The following is a 17,966-nucleotide window of genomic DNA, read 5'->3' as shown; positions in this document are numbered from 1 at the left end:
CGATGATATCCCGTGGCTTGCCCTGACCAGAGACTAGTGACTTATGTTTCCTGGGCCAGCCATATACTGCCCTTGTCTGTTTTGTCGACTTCGGTCCAATCTTCCTTGACTTGGTTACATCCCTAGTGAGTAAGTGTCTGAATATTGTGTCATCGGGGAGGAGGTTTGAGACATTCATTATGGATAATGTTCTCCTCTCTCACGAGCTTTGTCACAGTTTCACATCATGAAGTGTACCATCCACTATCCAGCATTTTTTCGTGCCATTTACTTTGTACTTTCCCTAGCTGGACACCTTGACCTCTCGGTTTTCAGCCACACGCAATACCAATTGCGTTCTCAGCACCATGTTGTGTTGGTTAGTGCCCTTTTTGATATATATCTTTTATATATATTTTTATGTATACTTTTTATATGTATACATTATATCAAGTTTGCCCAGCCATTCAGTGATCCCCCTTTGGGACTCAATTTCTCAGGTTTCTTGATGTTTAATTGATGCCTGGTGCTCACGATGTGAGGCAGAGCCAAGTCGGGACTCCAATTCCCATGCTCTGCGAGTTTCCTGCGGCACTTGGCGCGTATTACATCAGTCTGTATCCCGTTGGGACTCCATTTCCCATGTTACTGCCTATCCTCACGTGACACGGAACGCCCTCAAATACGGCAACCTTCCCGGTGTTCTGTTTCCCTTCCGGAAGGAAAGACGCCTGAAACACCCGACCTCAGATTACAGGTACAGCCTTTATGAGCGCGGAGCCCTTTTGCCTATTAGTTCAGCGCGCTTGTCTTGCGCTTAGGACGGAGTGCCTTTTGACTTTCGCTGCTATTCAGCGGTGCCACACGCACTGAGTTTACCGTCCACCCCCCCCTTTGCGACATGCGGGATTATTGCGGGGTATTATTCACCGCACTTCTGCATCTGCGCGATGCTAGGTTTCTCGCTATGCACTCCCTGCGTTTGACAGGTGAGGCTTTTTTACCGCTTTGACCCCCGAGTGGTTCAAGCTCCCCCACGCAGGGGAGTGCTTTATTGCCAAGACCTCACTGTTGGAGATAGCTATTCTAATGCTGCCTGGCCGCCTTTATTACCAGGGACAAGCCTTCTTTGGGATGTTGTCTTGAGGCTGAAGACGGGGGTTTACAACCAATCTAGAGCTACAAACTTCCTCATTATTTTGGCATACTCTGGTCAGCACATAATACCAATAACAGAGTGAAATGCTGACTCTCTATAAGTCTAAGAATGCCCATGTCGGGGGGGTGCGTGGCCAACCGCCAACGGGAATGGCCGCTCTGTAGTTTCTCTCCGGAGCGCCACTCCCGATTAATTCTGCAGTAATCCGCTCCAGCCGGCCCAAGTCCTGGTGCCGGGGAAGTGTTTCTGGTGCATCCGGTGGTTGCTGGTTCAACTTTGGTGAACATCGGTGAAACTGCTCCGCGGGGGCTCCGGAGCCCGTGGCCCTGTGGCTGCCCCTGCTGACGGAGGAGCCGGCCCGGCGCCACGCGAGGCCGCGGCCTACACTGACAGGGCCTCTGGTGGTCACCTTGGCGACGCCTGTAGCGGAACCCGCGAGACCGGAGCACCAACAGAGGCTGTGTGCAGCAGTGCGACGTAACGCCGTTGAGTGCGTGTGGGCTCGGGGCGGGCCCGAGACAGCTGCGTGGCCCCAAAAAGACAGTAAGGGCGGCAGCGCCTAAGGGGGGGGGTGCGCACTGAGGCCCCTCCCTGAATCACCTTGTGGCCTACAGTGAGGCCCATTACTGGATGCGCTCGACGGCATACTGCCATATAAACACCTGGGCCTCCCACCCGGTTGAAGAGGTGAATGGAGAGGCCGCCTACTCCATAAATGCTGGACCATACTGTTCTGGTGGTCAAGGATTAACGGAGGCCCTTGATCTCTATTGCGGAGAGTCTCCACGCGGTCCCGCTGTTGGCGGCTCACCAAACGATGTTCCTCAGGCCTACTACGGAAGCTCTTTCCAGCCGTGTGCTTTGCCTGCCCCATAGTCTTCACGCCTGAACTGGAAATTGGTGGCAGGAGTCCTTTGGGGGTAGCGGGAAGCCTACAGATTGCCGCCAGTGCCTGGGGACCTCGTGATTACGACGGTGAGGCCTCGAAATATCGATACCATGTTTGGTATACGCAGGACACACCGGTTCAGCCATCGTGCACCTGGACATTGATAAGGCGCTGGTGTCCCGGTGCGCCCGCGGTGCCTAACATACTCACCCCTCACCCGGGAAGTCCCTGACCAGTGGGATCTGCAGGCCTGTCTATACAAGTGAGGAGCACTGCCTCTATTAAGAGATTCCTGCAGCCGCAAGAATTGTGCCTTTGATCTTCGTCCGACTGCCCATAGCTGGGAGACTGATACGCTTTGGCTCTCCTCCTGCGGCCTTCGCGGGGTGACCCTGATTAGATACCCCTCAGTGTGGGGTGCCTCCTGTGAAAGCAGACAGGCCGGGTTGAAATATTTCACCGCAGGCGGCGGGGAGTAGCGGATGCGCCTCGATCAGCGGTGGTGATCCCGTGACGAGACACAATGGCATCCGGCAGCTCGAACTGGACGATGGCTCAGTCCAAGCTAGAGAAGTTCGCCTGGCAGAAACAGCAAACTGAAGACCGAACAGAGGCGGTGACACCGGGAGAGGCAGCAGAACCGTCAAATAAGGATCTACTGGAAGCAATAATGGCGATAAGGACCTCCCTCGAGGTGCAGATTGACACAGTGGCCACAGATGTGGCACTGATTCGAGAGAACATAAAGAAAACAACAGAAAGGGTCGGAACGGTAGAGAACACCACCAAAGAATTAGTTACGGACACCGCTCTGCTCGGGAAAGAAATCAAAGACCTCCGCTCCTCCCACGAGGCAATGGCCCTGCAGCTGGACGACTACGAGGGTCGCATGCGATGGAACAATGTTCGCATTATTGGTGTGCTGGAACGCGCGGAGGGGCAGGCGGCAGACCTCTTTGTGGAGGAACTGGTCCTCAAACATCTCCAACCCAGAGGACTTTCAAAATGCTTCACGATTGAGAGAGCTCACCGAGTACCCGGGGGGCGCCTGGAGCCTGGAGCACCTACTAGACCACTACTGGCAAGGGTCTTCAATTTTCGAGACCGTGATGTCATTCTGCAGACGGCAAGGGCGGCCCCGCCACTTATCTTGGAGAACAGCAAAATCATGTTTTTCCCAGACTTCACGATGAGAGTTCAGAAGCAACGAAGGAGTTTCCGGGAGGTAAAAAGGGCTCTACGTGATCAGGAAGTCAAGTACGCAATGATGTTCCCCGCCAAGCTCCGTGTGGAAGCAAATGGTAAATCCTGGTTTTTCACCCGACCAGAGGAAGCTTGGGACTGGCTCGATGGATGGCGCACGGTCGAAAAAAAAAGTCAAAAAGACGTTCTCGGCAGCGGATGTCAACGCTGACTGGCACCAACAGAGAAGATCCCCTCCGCATTCTGACTCTGACTCTCAGGGACACACGGAGGGCGCTGATTCTGTGGTTGGTAAGATGGTGTGAGATTGGCAATGTTCTCCTCTGAACCCATGGTCGTGGTGCCATGATCTCCCAAACGTGACTCTGCACAAATAACAGTGATGGGGGGGATGCCGGGGAGGATGCCTGATACCTGGGTCGGGTGGGTCGCCTGGTCTTGAGGGGACACCTTAGCGCATAACTATAATGCCTATGCTGCTGTTGCACATGTTCGTTTAGCATATTAGGCAGTTCGCGATCAGGATGAAAATGTTAGTATAGTGTTATTGATGAGGTGGGTGTCGTGGGACACTTTGCGAGGGTTGATATGGACCTCTAGGTGACTCAATGCTTTAGAAGTGGGATGACGTCCTGATCACTGACCCTCAGGGCATCGCAGAGACGTTTGCCAACTACTATGAACAAACTTACAAAATGCCACGGGATTCACAAGCACCATGGGCGGCAGAACTCCTCGCTACTATTGAGGTATCAACTGTCTCCCCACAAGATAGGGAGGCTTTAGAGGTCGATCTTTCCGTTGAAGAGATTCGGGAAGCAATTCAAGACATCCGGGCCGGTAAGGCGATGGGCCCCAATGGGCTTCCGATCGAACTCATGAAACCCATGGCGACGAAGCTCGCTCCCCACTTACTGAATATGTACAATGAATGCTATGAGACTAGTCTCCTCCCAGTCGATATCCGCGAGGCCACTATTGTGGTTATCCGCAAACCCGGCAAACCAGAGGACGAGTGCACATCCTACCGGCCTATCTCTCTGATAACAGTGGAGGCCAAAATCTTGGCCAAACTGTTGGCTAACCGACTACTTCCGTATCTCGCTGACTTGATTCACCCGGACCAGTCGGGGTTCATGCCAGGTCGCAACACGGCACGTAACTTATGGCGTGTCCATGGCGCACTGGGTCGTGTGGCGACTATAGAGGAGGAAGCGATCTTGCTCGCGCTTGACGCAAGAATGGCATTCGACACCGTGGCATGGGACTATCTATTCGCTTTTCTGGCTCGCATTGGCCTCGGGCCTGAGTTGATTGGGTGGATCAGATTATTTTACAACCTTCCCATCGCCCACGTCTCAGTGAACAACCATCGTTCAGGCTCCTTTCCCCTAGGTCGGGGCACAAGACAGGGCGGACGAACACGAAGAGCACATATCGCTATACGCGGATGACATTTTACTTTATCTCACTTTGCCGGCGTGCTCTCTTTGCCGCGTTCTCCACATTTTCCATATTTCCGGGGCTCACTCCGGTTACCAGATAAACTGGTCCAAATCCCAGATGTATTCCCTTTTGGGGTGATCCACCGCAGAGCCCTCAAGGTTATACCATCCCTGTAGCGGTCCAGGGTTTTCGATACCTCGGCATCTTTATAACAACTGACGAGGCAGCGTTCTGTGAACGGAATCTGTTGGGTCCGTTGCAGAGATTTAAATCTGATGTCACCCACTGGAAGACGCTGCCCCTCACCCTTCTGGGCAGGGCACCTTTAATCAAGATGCTCGCCCTGCCACGCTTTCTTTATGCCCTGCAAAATACCCCTTTCCCGGTCCCTGATTCCTACTTTACGCAGATCGATTCAGCAGTTAGAAAGCGGATAGCCATACATAAGCTCACTATGGGTTGGTACGATGGAGGCATCGGGTTGCCAAACATGCGCCTGTATTACCAGGCGTCTCAATTAATTGCCATTAACAAATGGGTGTTTGGATCCCATTCCGACCCCAGCTTCCGAACTGAACTGTGGTTAATTGGGAAGGGAGGCTACAATAGAGCGCTATATTCTAACCCCAAGAAACTAGGTTTGACCGGCCCTACGGCCCATACAGTTGATGTGTGGCATGGGGTCCAACGGCGGATGGGATGGCGTGGGCACCTAACAAAGGCCACCCCCCTGTGTGAGCCCGACATCCTGGGACGCCTCAATGCCTGTGCAGGATTTAATAAGTGGGACACGATCGGCATTTCCACGGTGGGGAATATGTGGATTAAGGACAAGAAGGCCTCCTTCGCAGAACTCCAGCTCAAATATCAGCTTGCACCATCAGAGCACTTCCGGTATTTTCAGATTAGCCATGCCATAGACTCCGCCCTTCCTACTGACACCTCCCTCCCAGAATCTTCTCCTCTGGAAGACAGGTTGTTGCTGGATCCAATGGACAGAAAGGCTGTCTCCTTAACATACACGAAACTTATCAACAACCAGCCCGACCCAATGCTAAAACTACGTGCTAATTGGGAGGCGGACATGGGTGCTATCAATGACGAGGACTGGATCGAAGCGCTAGCTTCCCCCCGCGAGGTAGCCATCCCGATGCGACTCCGGCTTGTCCAGCTTAAGATTCTACACCGTGTATATTTTGATGCTAAATTGCTCTTTAAATTGGGCAGGAGACCAGACACAAATTGTCTTCGACATTGCAATCAATTAGGCACATTCATACACATTATATGGGAATGCCCCCACATACAGCGATACTGGGTAGATGTGACCCGACAAATGACTAGATCTTGTGATAAACCCATTACTCCATCTCCCGCCTATGCCTCCTCAATATCTGGGAGGCAACAGACCTCACCCAAACCGAACAATCATGGGCCACCATGGGATCGAGCATCGCGAAAAGAAATATTGCCCAGACGTGGGGGGTGGATACTGTACCACGGGTGCGGGATTGGGCTAATGACATTGACCATGCTATGGTAGCGGAGAAAACTGTATATAAAGGTAGAAGCTGCCCTCGAAAGTGGGATCAAAAGTGGGGGCGCTGGCATAAATATAGGGGGGATATCTGTATCTCTCCCACGGTGGAACTTGGGAGAGAAATGCAATACTGGAGGAGGCGGACACAGAGGTGACGACATAATTCTCCGTGCCGACAAAAATTTGCAGAAGTGGTGACTCCCAGACCTGTGGACATAAGTGTACCCTCTATACTGACCATCATACTGCTCGATGCTACTGTTGATGCTCCAGAATGATAATGCACACTTTACTTGTACTTGAATGTATGTATATACAGCTGAACTGCCTATGTACTATCTTCGCTGCTGCTGTTTTATTTTCTAATAAAAATTGTTATAAAAATAAATAAATTAAAAAAAAAAGAATGTCCATGTCCGGATTCTTTCCATAACTTGCTCACGTGTAGTATCAAGAGCTTGACATATTCTTACAAGCTTTCTCATTATTTGGCATACTCGGGTCAGCACATAATACAAATAACACAGAGAACTGCTGACTCTCTCTAGTCAAAGACTGTTCATGTCCGTTTCTCTTCATAACTTGCTCATGTGTAATGTCTGTTCTGCATGCACCCTGTTTATCTTTATTTCTATCATACTCACTTATTGACCACCCCCATTCTCCTTTCTAGGTGGGGGTAGCGTTTGTACCTTTGGCTAAATTAGCCCCGGACAGTTGCGGTAACTTTTGAGACCATATTTGGTAAGTGCCACTCTGCTATTGCCCTCAAGACAGTTGCAATAGTTGCTATACTTGACACTACTTCTGTTCAAATTGATTGTACTTGGCTTGTGACACCCTTTTAATTTTGACACTAGTTTTATTTGTCTCTTCTCTTCCCATTGCAGGTTGTAGCGGAGTACTTCACTCAACACATTAACTTTTGGTTCAGTGTACACCATCTATTGTTACTCATTGTTTTTCACACCTTTCGCAGTAGCTGTTTTTATCCCTTGGAATCCTTTCGAAGGCCAAGATACTCTTATAGGTCGCTGATGGCTGAAACATGTTGATCCTCCGGATGCACCTGTTTTGAATTTTGACAGCTGCATCATTCAGCTTTTTGGTGCTTTTAATCCTGTCATTGGGTAGCTAAAATAAAGTTTCTGTCCGCGTGGCTCTTGTGTGTGATATATGCCAAGGGCTTTATGCCCAATTGCTTGGTGTGGTAGCTGCCTCCATGTACTGATGGCGCTCTTACCCCGGAGGTATGCAGGCCTTTATACAAAATTCACCCAGGACTGAGGTCAGGCACGGTTTTTATTATTCATTGGAAGAATGCACTTTATCTCTCTCACTTTTGTACCTTGCAAGTACAGCGCATATTGACTTTGTTTTCATCCTGCGTTCTTGTTAACATAGTTGGGAAAGGTCCCAGCGTCTTGCTGATAGTTGTATTACCCACCAGCTACTATTGTACATACAGCTCTTATTGATCTTTGAACTACACTCTTGAACGAAAGCAAGCACAGTAGTATTGACAAAATTGTTTATCTAGCTTCTCTGTATTGCTGTCAAGTTCTAGCTGTCTAGCAAGATTGTATATTGAACTAATGTTTTGCTCCCTTTGCATAAAAGACAGTAGAGCAATCATAGCAGGTGGCAGAGATGAAACTCAGTATTATAATAATTGCTTTTATCTGTATATAACACTACAACTATGTTTAATCTGTTTTTTCGCATAGTGGAAGTGTTTTTTAAGACTCACTGGTTTCTTTATAAGCTGTTTTTACTTTTGCAATAGTATTAATTAACCGCGCAAACTAAAACTTACTTACTAGTAGTGTGTGTATGAGAGAAGACCCTCCCACTTTTACATAAGATATATGCTGACTAGTACGTGGTGAATGCAAGAAGAGTAATATTAATGTAACTCAACTATTTTAAAATGGAGACAGGTGCAATTGTTCTTGTTTGTGGTAAAGGTGTTTGTATTCTATGCATTTAAAATGATTGCCACCACTTTTATCTGCAAGTATGCTTAAATCAATATTCATCCAACATGTCTTCTCTTTTTTTATATGAATATACCGCTTTAGTGGGACACAAATGTATGAATCCTTGAAACCTAAACTACATTTTTTTTTTTTAAACTCCAGGAAGCAATGAGTTGGGAACCTTTAATGCAGTTGAACAGTGCTGCTAGTTGGGCACAAGAAGCAAAACTATTTTAATTATATAGGCTTTTTGAGATAGTTCTTCCCTATTGTAAACCTTTTGTTTATAATAAGATCACAACCCTTTCCTCTGTTTCTGTGTATAAGATTGTACTCTCGAGTTTGCCTCAGTACCTCCCAATTAGATTGGAAAAGGTGGCAATTCAGAAAATGTATTTTACAGCAAATCAGTCTATCCTCCTGTTTCTCGTTTCAGGTCAAAGCAGTGTTGAAAAGCTTGCTTGCTTATTAAATAAAAATGGCCACAGCTCAGCTCCCCCACCGGGTGAAAAAACAGAAATCCAGCAAGGTAACTTCAATATTTATTGATTTATGGGTTTGGTTATAAAGTGCAACATACACTCCAAGTGGAGATTCTCGGCGCTGGATACCAACAATCTGAAGACCTGGTAAAGGAAAACATTTTTTAAAAACAGGTTTTCCTCGATTTCAACAGGGGCGAGAGGAGACCGATCTCCAGTAGGATAGAGTTCATAACACCACAATCAAGTGAAAGGTTCTTGCGCCCCTCTTAGAGTATCTAGTGCACATGCATATTTGCTCATGCTAAAATGCAGTTCACAAATATTTTCTAGGAGTACTATTTCATGTCCTACTTCTGTAAATTCTTGGGATTTCACGAAAGTTGTATAGCTGCACTTAATGCAAGGACATATACCATGGGTGCACTTTGGAGACTTTCTTTAATAATTAGGCCCCTAATTTGGTGTGGCGTTGACCATGACCTTTTGTGTTTATTAAAATTCTGTCTCTCTCTCTGTATCGGCTGGCTTCACTGTTAGTGGCGGCATTCTTCTCTGTCATAAGGAGAATATCGGCACACAAAGAACTTTTGTTCAGTGCCAGTAACTACTGTGGCAGTGTGGGCTTTTTGAGACCAAAAGCAATTTTTGCTTTTGCCAGTGTTTGTTATAATGTTTAGGGCCTAGCAGCTACCACACCAATATGGTTTTACAAAAACCATGCCAAAACAATATACACATTGACAAAGCTAAAAAGCTGACCACCAATTTCAGACCTACTGGCCTTGCCAGTGCTTGTTTCCCATAATATTATTGAAACTGGTTACACTGATTTTCCATTATGAATATTTTTGGGAAATACTGGCATGCATCGACACATGTTACTAAATAAGGCTGCAAAGAAACGATACCTGAAATTTTACAGTAGTTTAGCAAAATGTTTTTTACCTGGTTTCAAATCAGAGAGCTTTCTGGGAGCATTATATATAGCCTCATATTGCTAAACTTTGAAAACGTGTGTAGACATTTTTATATGGAACCACTGTCAGTAGCGCAGTCAGAGCTTACAACATTTACCTATAGCGCTCACCCTAATAATAAAGGCTTTCAATAAATGAACCATTACTACAAGTTTGAACAGCATTAACATATGAACACAAATATTACCTTAACTGCAGACAGTGCCCTTCTCTGATCCATAATGTGGTATTGCAAACTGGCAGCCAAAGGGTTTGTGCTGCAGGAGGTTGGGCCTACTCGTCCCAAGGACAAAATGCGCATGAACACTTGTTGCCCTTAACCCCAAACAATTTGTCCTGGGTGTCGGCCTTTAGGAATTATACAGCCTTGAAGTAGAAACAAGAACTAATTCCTGTCTGGACCTTTTTTTTTTTTTTAAACTCTTTTTATTAACATTTCCATTTGTAACCAATACTGCAATACCATAGCGCGCATTATCAAGTACATCACAGTTTGCTCGTGTCAGCCGCTGCCGAGCGCCAAAGGTCCCATTCTGTCTCCTCAGGACCCCAACACCCTCCTCCTCCACTGTGTCAAACATCTCGTGTCATGCCACCCCATACACCCCCAGTTAGTCTGAGTCATCTGATAGGGATTCATCCTGCGGGGGTTCACAAATGTTCCCTCGATAGTCATTCCACTTCCCCCATATCTTAGTCCATTTTTTGGGGCATCTTCTGTGCACATAGACCGATTTCTCCGTCACCATTAGGTCGTCCATACCATTACACCATTTTTGGAGGGTCGGAGCCTGCCTGGCTCCCCACTGTTGCGCAATGTCTCTTTTCGCCAAAGCCATCCCCAACGCTACCCATGTTTGCACTGTCTGCGTAATATCCGCTTCTTCCCAGATATTCAAGATGCACCCCCTGGGTTCAGGGACTAATGTTGCCCCTGTGACTTGCGCAATTGTACGCATGACTGCTTTCCAATATTTCTGGATGTGTACACATTGCCATAATATGGGCCAGAACGTGCCTGGCTCTCCACACTGTCTGACGCAAAGTGGTGTGTCGGCTCTGTGTAGTTTATGTAGTAGTGTCCTGGTATAATAGGTACGGTGTAGTATCTTAAGTTGTATTAATTTAAATCTGGATGATATCGCCACTTCTCGTGGCGATGCCAGCGCGTCCTGCCAATCAGTCTCATCCAGCTCCCCCACGTCGGCCTCCCATTTAGTTTTGAGGGCTTGTGTCGGGTCTGGTTGGTTGTTTACGAGTTTTTTATATGTGAGTGAGATAGCCTTCTTCGTCATATGATCAGTAAGGAGCCTATCCTCAAGGGGTGTGGACTCTGGAAGTTTTGTGCCTTGTGGTATAAGCGCCGTAAGGGCATGCCTTATCTGTAAGTAGCGAAACGCCTCAGTGTCCGCCATCCCATAGCTCCGCTGCAAATGCTCAAATGGGACGGGGCTCCCCTTTTTCCACACATCCCCTACCTTTGAGATACCGATCAAATCCCATTGTTTAAACCCCTTCGTGTTCCGTAGCCTGCCCAGTTTATTGGTGTCCCAGAGTGGCGTCGCCTGCGTGATGACTCCTTCCCATCGCATCTCCTTCTGTACTGCGTGCCAGATCTTAATTGTATGTGCTGTAGGGCCTATAAGATGCTTGTGTTGAGTCCTATTATAAAGTATTCCCATAAGGTTATCCGCCCCCAGTAGATGTCTATCCATACGGTAGGCCGGGTCTCCCTGATCAGCATGAAGCCATTGGTTGATTACCATCAGGTGTGAGGCCCAGTAATACAGCTTAATGTGTGGGAGTGCTATCCCTCCATCATACCAACCTTTCACTAGTTTGTGCATCGCTATACGTGTCGCCTTGCCATCCCACAGCAGCTTACTGAGTTCACTATTCACTTCCCGAAAATATGCTGGGGCTACCGGGAATGGTGTATTTTGTAGGGCGTACAGAAACCTCGGGAGCGCCATCATTTTAAAGAGGGCTGCCCTGCCCAATAGGGTGAGCGGTAGAGACCGCCAGCACTGCACATCCCTGCGTAGACGCTCCAGTGGTTTTTTAAGGTTTTCAGCTATGAAGCGGGGTTCCTGCGCCGTGATGTAGATGCCCAGATACATGAATCCCTCAGTCACTATTTTAGCAGCACAGTTACGTGGGAGTCGGGGCCTATCGCCTGAGAGTATATAAATATGTGATTTTCCCCAGTTTATGGTATACCCTGAGACCCGGCCGAACGCCACACAAATATCCATGAGGCAATTGAGTGATCGGGCCGGATAAAGGAGTATGTCGTCCGCGTAGAGTGATATTCTGTCTTCCCACCCCAGCGCCCATTTAAGCCCACGGATTACCTGGTCTTGTCGTATCCACGCCGCCAAGGGTTCTAACACTAGTGCGAATAGAAGAGGGGATAATGGACAGCCCTGCCGAGTCCCCTTAGCCAGAGGGAAGGTGCCCGAGATCCTCCCATTAGCCACAACCTGCGCCATGGGTTTTGTGTACAGCAGTTCCACCCATTTTATGAATTTGGGACCGAAACCTAAGTGGTGAAGTACCGCGAATAAAAACGGCCATTCCACCATATCGAACGCCATTTGCGCGTCCAGGGAGAGAATTATGGCGTCCTCTTGGATGAGGGGTTTGCGCGCCATGACACTATTCACTCGCCTCAGGTTCAGCGCCGTGTTCCGATGCGGCAGAAACCTCGATTGGTCCGGGTGAACCACCGACCCCAGACAAGGCTAGAGCCGCCTCGCTAGCACTTTGGCTAGTATCTTCGCCTCTGCGTTGATCAGGGATATGGGCCGGTAGGACATGTCTATGTCTGTCTATGTGTTGGTTTTTGTAAGGCGCGTATATCACCCGAAGGTCTCATAGCGCCGACAGATGTTCAGATGGTGAGGTAGCAGACATGCAGAATTAAAATAGCCATGTTTTCAGAAGTTTGCGGAATCTCTGATGGCTGGGTTCAAGTCTTATGTGTAGAGGAAGAGTATTCCAGCTTTCTGGGGCAATTTTGGAGAAGGATCTATCTCCATTTCTGACGGTTCGTACTTTGGGGACCGCTAAGAGGTGAAGGCTGGAAGATCTTAGTGTTCTGGCAGGGCGGTAGTTCGTCAGTTTGTTTGCTAGGTAGACTGGGCCATTGCCATTCAGAGATTTATGGACTAGGCAGCACATTTTAAACTTAATACGTTTCTTAATGGGGAGCCAGTGAAGCGTCTTCAGACAGGGGGCAGAGGAGGTACGGGCGGGTAGATCAAGGGCCATTCTGGCTACTGTATTTTGAAGAACCTGTAGTTTATTCAGGAGGTTCTCATTAATAGAGGCAAAAAGAGCATTGCCATAGTCCAGGCGACTGATAATTAGTCCCTGGATTAAAGGTAAGCGGGAGGACAGAGGAATCCACTTAAAGATTTTCTTTAGGTTGCGCAGGAGTCCGAAGCTGGTATGAGAGATGTTATTAATATGGTCTGCCAAGGTAAGCTTGTTGTCTAGCATTATCCCCAAATTGTGGGCTGCTGGTTTGGGAGGAGGACAGGCACCCAGCGGTGCTGGCCACCATTCGTCGGACCAATGCTTGTGAGCATTACCAAAAAGCACAATCTCCGTCTTAGATGCATTGAGTAGAAGATAGTTCTCTGTCATCCAGTCCTTTACTGCTAGCATGCATTTTTGCAATCTCAATTTGATGTCGGTGGCGTTAGGTCCCAGGGTGATCAGGATTTGAGTGTCGTCAGCATAAGACACGGTCTCAAATCCGTAGGCTTTAATTAATCTTGCAAAGGGAGAGACATAAAGGTTAAAAAGCGTGGGGCTCAAGATAGAGCCCTGGGGCACACCTTTATCTACTTCCTGATTAGCAGATGAAAATTTGCCAATCTGAACCTTTGAGGTACGTCCAGTCAGATAGCTTTTGATCCAAGCCAAGGCTGAGCCCTCGACACCAGCCTCTGTCAGCCGTTCTAACAGAATGCTGTGTGAGATGGTGTCGAAGGCTGCAGACAGATCAAGCAATATTAAAATGGCAGATTGTTTAGCATCCAATGCTAACCTGATGTTATCGACTGTTTCTAGTAGGGCTGTTTCGGTGCTGTGGAATGCCCTGAATCCAGACTGGGATGGGTCTAGAATTTTATTAGACTCAAGGTGTTTAATGAGTTGGGTATTAATTAGGGATTCCATGATCTTGCCAAACAGCGGGAGCAGAGAAATAGGCCTGTAATTCATAGGAAGGGAAGGATCGGCAGAGGGCTTCTTCAGGATGGGTCTGACGATGGCTTCTTTCCAGTGTGAAGGGACCGTTGTGTGAGAAAGTGAGAGATTAAAAATTTTAGTGAGGTATCAAGATAGGCGCAATTTTAGATAGGATGAGAGAAGAAGCTGGATCAGCAGGGGAGCCAGACTTAATTCTGTTCAGGGTATTAGTGACTTCTTCATCCGTGAATGGGTGAAATTGGCTAAGGATAGTGATGGGGACAGGCAGGGATATATTGATAGGTGGATCAGGAGATGGAGTAGCAGCATTGAAGTTGATAAATGATTTGTAAATATCATTTATTTTATTGAAAAAAAAAGACGAAATGGTGTCAGCCCATTCCCGGGACACATTAGTGACGGGTTGGCAGGTTAAGGGGTTGGAGAACTCTTTGACTATTTTATAGAGTTCTTTGTGCGAGTTTGCAGCCTGGTCTATCCTATTCCCCAAGTAGGCTTTTTTGGCTAGGGCTATGTCGCTCATATATTGGTGGTGAAGTTTTTTATAGTGAGATCTGTCACTAGGGTCTTTAGTGTGGCGCCACTTGCGTTCGTGGGCTCTTACAGCCAGTTTCATGGTCTTCAGTTTGGCAGTAAACCACGGGGACAATTTATTAGGACATCTCTTAAGTTTGTTGGGGGCGATTATATCGAGAGTAGTAGTGATAGCTTGATCTAAGTTGATGGCTGCCAGGTTAGGATCATTGAGCAATTCCGTGGGAGGGGGGGAAAAATGGGAGGAAAATGCTTCAGAGTTGATCTTATTCCAAGGTCTACTCATGATGGGGTCTTTACTTGGTTGGGGCGTAGGTGAGGTAAGTTGGATCTGGAAATGGATTTTAAAATGATCTGACCAAAGGACGGGTACAGAACAGTCAATCGTTATTTTGTTGGAGTTGGTGAAAAGGAGATCTAGGGTGTGCCCGGCAGAATGGGTGGGGCCAGTTACTAACTGGTCTAGGCCTAACGCATTCATACTGGTGATGAGCTCCACGGTGTGAGGGTCTTGTGCAAGTTCAGTGTGATGGTTAAAATCGCCTAATAGGAAGAAGTTAGTCGAGGATAGAGCATGTGAGGCGATAGTTTCGGTAAGTTTATTTACGAAATTAGTTTTAGTTATTGGAGGTCTGTAGAGGAGGGCTCCTTTCCAGGCTTCTTTGTTCCCGAGTGTTACCGTAAAAGTACAGATTTCACCCCATTCAGCGGCAAGTGAGTTGACTAGGTGAAGCTTGATGTTGGCTCTGTATACGATGGCGATTCCGCCACCTCTTTTATCTGGCCTATCCAATCTTGAGATTTTATACTCCTGGGGAAGGGCAGTCGCAATATCTGGTAGTGAGGACTCTGATAGCCAGGTTTCTGTGATAAAGAGAAGGTCGGGCTTATCAGAGTCTAAGAGTGACCAGATTTCGAGAGCGTGTTTGGGGAGGGATCGAACATTGCAGTATAAACAAGAAAGGTACATCGGTGTGACGGGTGGGGGTTTACTGGTAGTAAGTGCGTTTACAGGGTGTCTTCCCCGAGACGATAGTCGGATCGGTACTTTGTTACTGGAGGAAAAGGAGGCATGACCTGCAATGCTTGTGGCTGGGCTGCTGGTGTTCATGGCCAGTAGATCCCGGCGGGAGTATTTAATAAGAGCCATGGAAAAGGGTAAACGGGCAGGGGTCCTGGCGTCTGGCGGCGGTCAGGTGCGGACGGGCGCAGACGGGCTTGCCCTCGGCGCGCCGCTGGCGCGCCCGCTGCGCGCGTCCGCTCTGCGCACTCGAATTTAAGTGGGGAGTGGGCGGGACCGCACAAGCTTGGAGCGCTACCTTCCTCTCTCACCGGAAGTGAGGATATGTAAGCTCCGTGTCTGCCCCGCCGCTCAAACGACACAAGCCGCGGCGGACTGGGGGACACCGATGAAGTAAGTAGGGCAGAAGACAGTACGCTGTAAACTTTAAAAACACAGTAGACAATTTTAAAAGTAACACGCTACATCAGTTCTGCTAGGCACCTACGTGGATTCGTGGTGGGAACAATCTGTTTGCGCGCGTCCGCTCTGCGCACTCGAATTTAAGTGGGGAGTGGGCGGGACCGCACAAGCATGGAGCGCTACCTTCCTCTCTCACCGGAAGTGAGGATATGTAAGCTCCGTGTCTGCCCCGCCGCTCAAACGACACAAGCCGCGGCGGACTAGGGGACACCGATGAAGTAAGTAGAGCAGAAGACAGTACGCGGTAAACTTTAAAAACACAGTAGACAATTTTAAAAGACATGCAACTGGTTGGCGGTTTCCCGGGCTTGTGTATTGCTACTATCGTGGCCAAGCGCTGGTCTCTGGGAAGCTTCCCCCTTTCCAAGCTGTCATTATACATGTTCAAGAGGTGGGGCGTTAAGACCGTAATCAGGTGTCGGAAGAGCTCCACCGGGATACCATTAGGCCCCAGAGCCTTGCCCGTGTGGAGTGCGAGTATGGCCTGAGTCGTTTCTTCCAGCGTGATGTCCGCCTCAAGCGCCTGCACTGCCGTGTGAGCCAACTTTGGCATTTGAATGTCGTGCAGGAAGGCTCTGTTTTCTTCCATAGGGGCCGTTGCGGTTGGTGTGTAGATGCGTTCATAATGTGCCGCGAGCTCCTCTACAATGTCCTGGGGGTCTGTGATTGGCGCGCCGTTTGGTGCGGCCAGCTCTGCTATCCACCTACCAGCTTTGTCTTTCTTATCTAACCAGGCCAGTAGCTTTCCCGCTTTGTCCCCCTGCTCGTATACTGTGTGTCTTGTGGTCTGTAGTCTAGATTTCGCCTCCTCCCATACAAATGTCTTGTATTCTTGTTGCGCCAGCTGTAGCCCATGCGTTGCCGCCTCTGTAGCGTCGGCGGCGTAGTCCACCTCTGCCCTTTGCATGTTCTCCTCTAGCGCGTGGAGTTGTTGGCTCTGGCGCTTCTTGTGGTGCGATATTGAGGAAATGGCCTGGCCTCGCAGGACCGCCTTATAGGCTTCCCAGAGCGCCGTTGGCGACTCCACCGTGCGCTCATTCTCACTAAAGTATTGTTTCGTGGTGGTGACCAACGTTTTCTTGATCTCTTTAATCGCTAAATAATGTGGGTAGATTGGGTAGAGTCTGCGCCTTCTCGGGATGTCTGATGAGTATGTGAGCATGATTGGGGAGTGGTCCGAGATTCCCCTGGGCAAGTGTGTCACCTCCGCTACCCGTTCCAATCCCAGCATCTGGGTAAACATGTGATCGATCCGCGACTCACTGTTGTGCACCCCTGAGTGAAAGGTATACTGCCTGTCGTGTGGGAATTTCGCTCTCCAGGTATCTGTGAGGCCGACCGTATCTACAAAATCTTTAAGTTTCGAACTAGCGCTACAGGGGCCTCTGGGGGGTCGCCTATCCATGGCGGTGTTAACTCTGTCTGGACCTTTTGAACACAATTGTAAATGGTCAAATCCCAAATGCACTACAAAACACAACTTGTCCACCCACAAACGAGACCCGACCAAGATTGTAACTAACAACATTACATCAGTAGGATCAATGGTATATCCCCCTAGCTATGCGTGCACCCAAAATGGTAGAATGAGGAGAGGGGAGAGTTTGAAATCAGTTATACCTTGCGCCACGGTGAGTGGCGGCAGACACCCTGGATCTGATGCAGCCACTCTAGCTACTGATGACTATCCCAGAGTATCTATGGAACATATACCCGATTGTTTGGATCTCCCACCAGGTGTCACCCCATATGATATGTGATAGTCCTGGTTAATGTTCCCCCCTTATCTACTAATAGTATGGAGAACTGAATTTCATTGAGAAACCAGTCCCTAAATTGGTTGGGCGTAAGATCAGGTGTAACTGAACATCTATTTAATGACTTACAGATGGCAAGGAGAGCCAAGTGGATGGGGAAAGGAAAAACCCCCTAAATGGTTATTGTGTAGTTCTGTCTTTTAAACCGCCACGGCTGGTGGAGACTTTTTTGAGCAGGACTGGGGCCACCAATGTCTCCACAAGCACTATTTCTTCCCCCCCAGGTTACTTCTATCAACCTGTAAATGTAATCA

At 48.3% G+C, this 17,966-nt stretch overlaps 1 protein-coding gene across 1 annotated transcript in view; it reads left to right on the top strand.

Annotated features, from left to right (window-relative positions):
- The first annotated feature begins 647 nt into the window (after nucleotides 1-647).
- Nucleotides 648-17,966, top strand: part of HORMAD2 (HORMA domain containing 2) — a 693,976-nt gene continuing 676,657 nt past the window's right edge. The window contains exons 1-3 of the mRNA XM_085633816.1: nucleotides 648-736; nucleotides 6,890-6,960; nucleotides 7,107-8,724. Coding sequence (XP_085489942.1) covers nucleotides 8,674-8,724 — 51 coding nt within the window. The 5' untranslated portion in view covers nucleotides 648-736; nucleotides 6,890-6,960; nucleotides 7,107-8,673. The remainder of the gene's footprint in view (nucleotides 737-6,889; nucleotides 6,961-7,106; nucleotides 8,725-17,966) is intronic.

This window comes from Triturus cristatus, chromosome 11 (genome assembly GCF_964204655.1).
Source record: "Triturus cristatus chromosome 11, aTriCri1.1, whole genome shotgun sequence".
NCBI classification, from domain to species: domain Eukaryota; kingdom Metazoa; phylum Chordata; class Amphibia; order Caudata; family Salamandridae; genus Triturus; species Triturus cristatus.
This window is presented reverse-complemented; position numbering and strand designations above follow the sequence as displayed.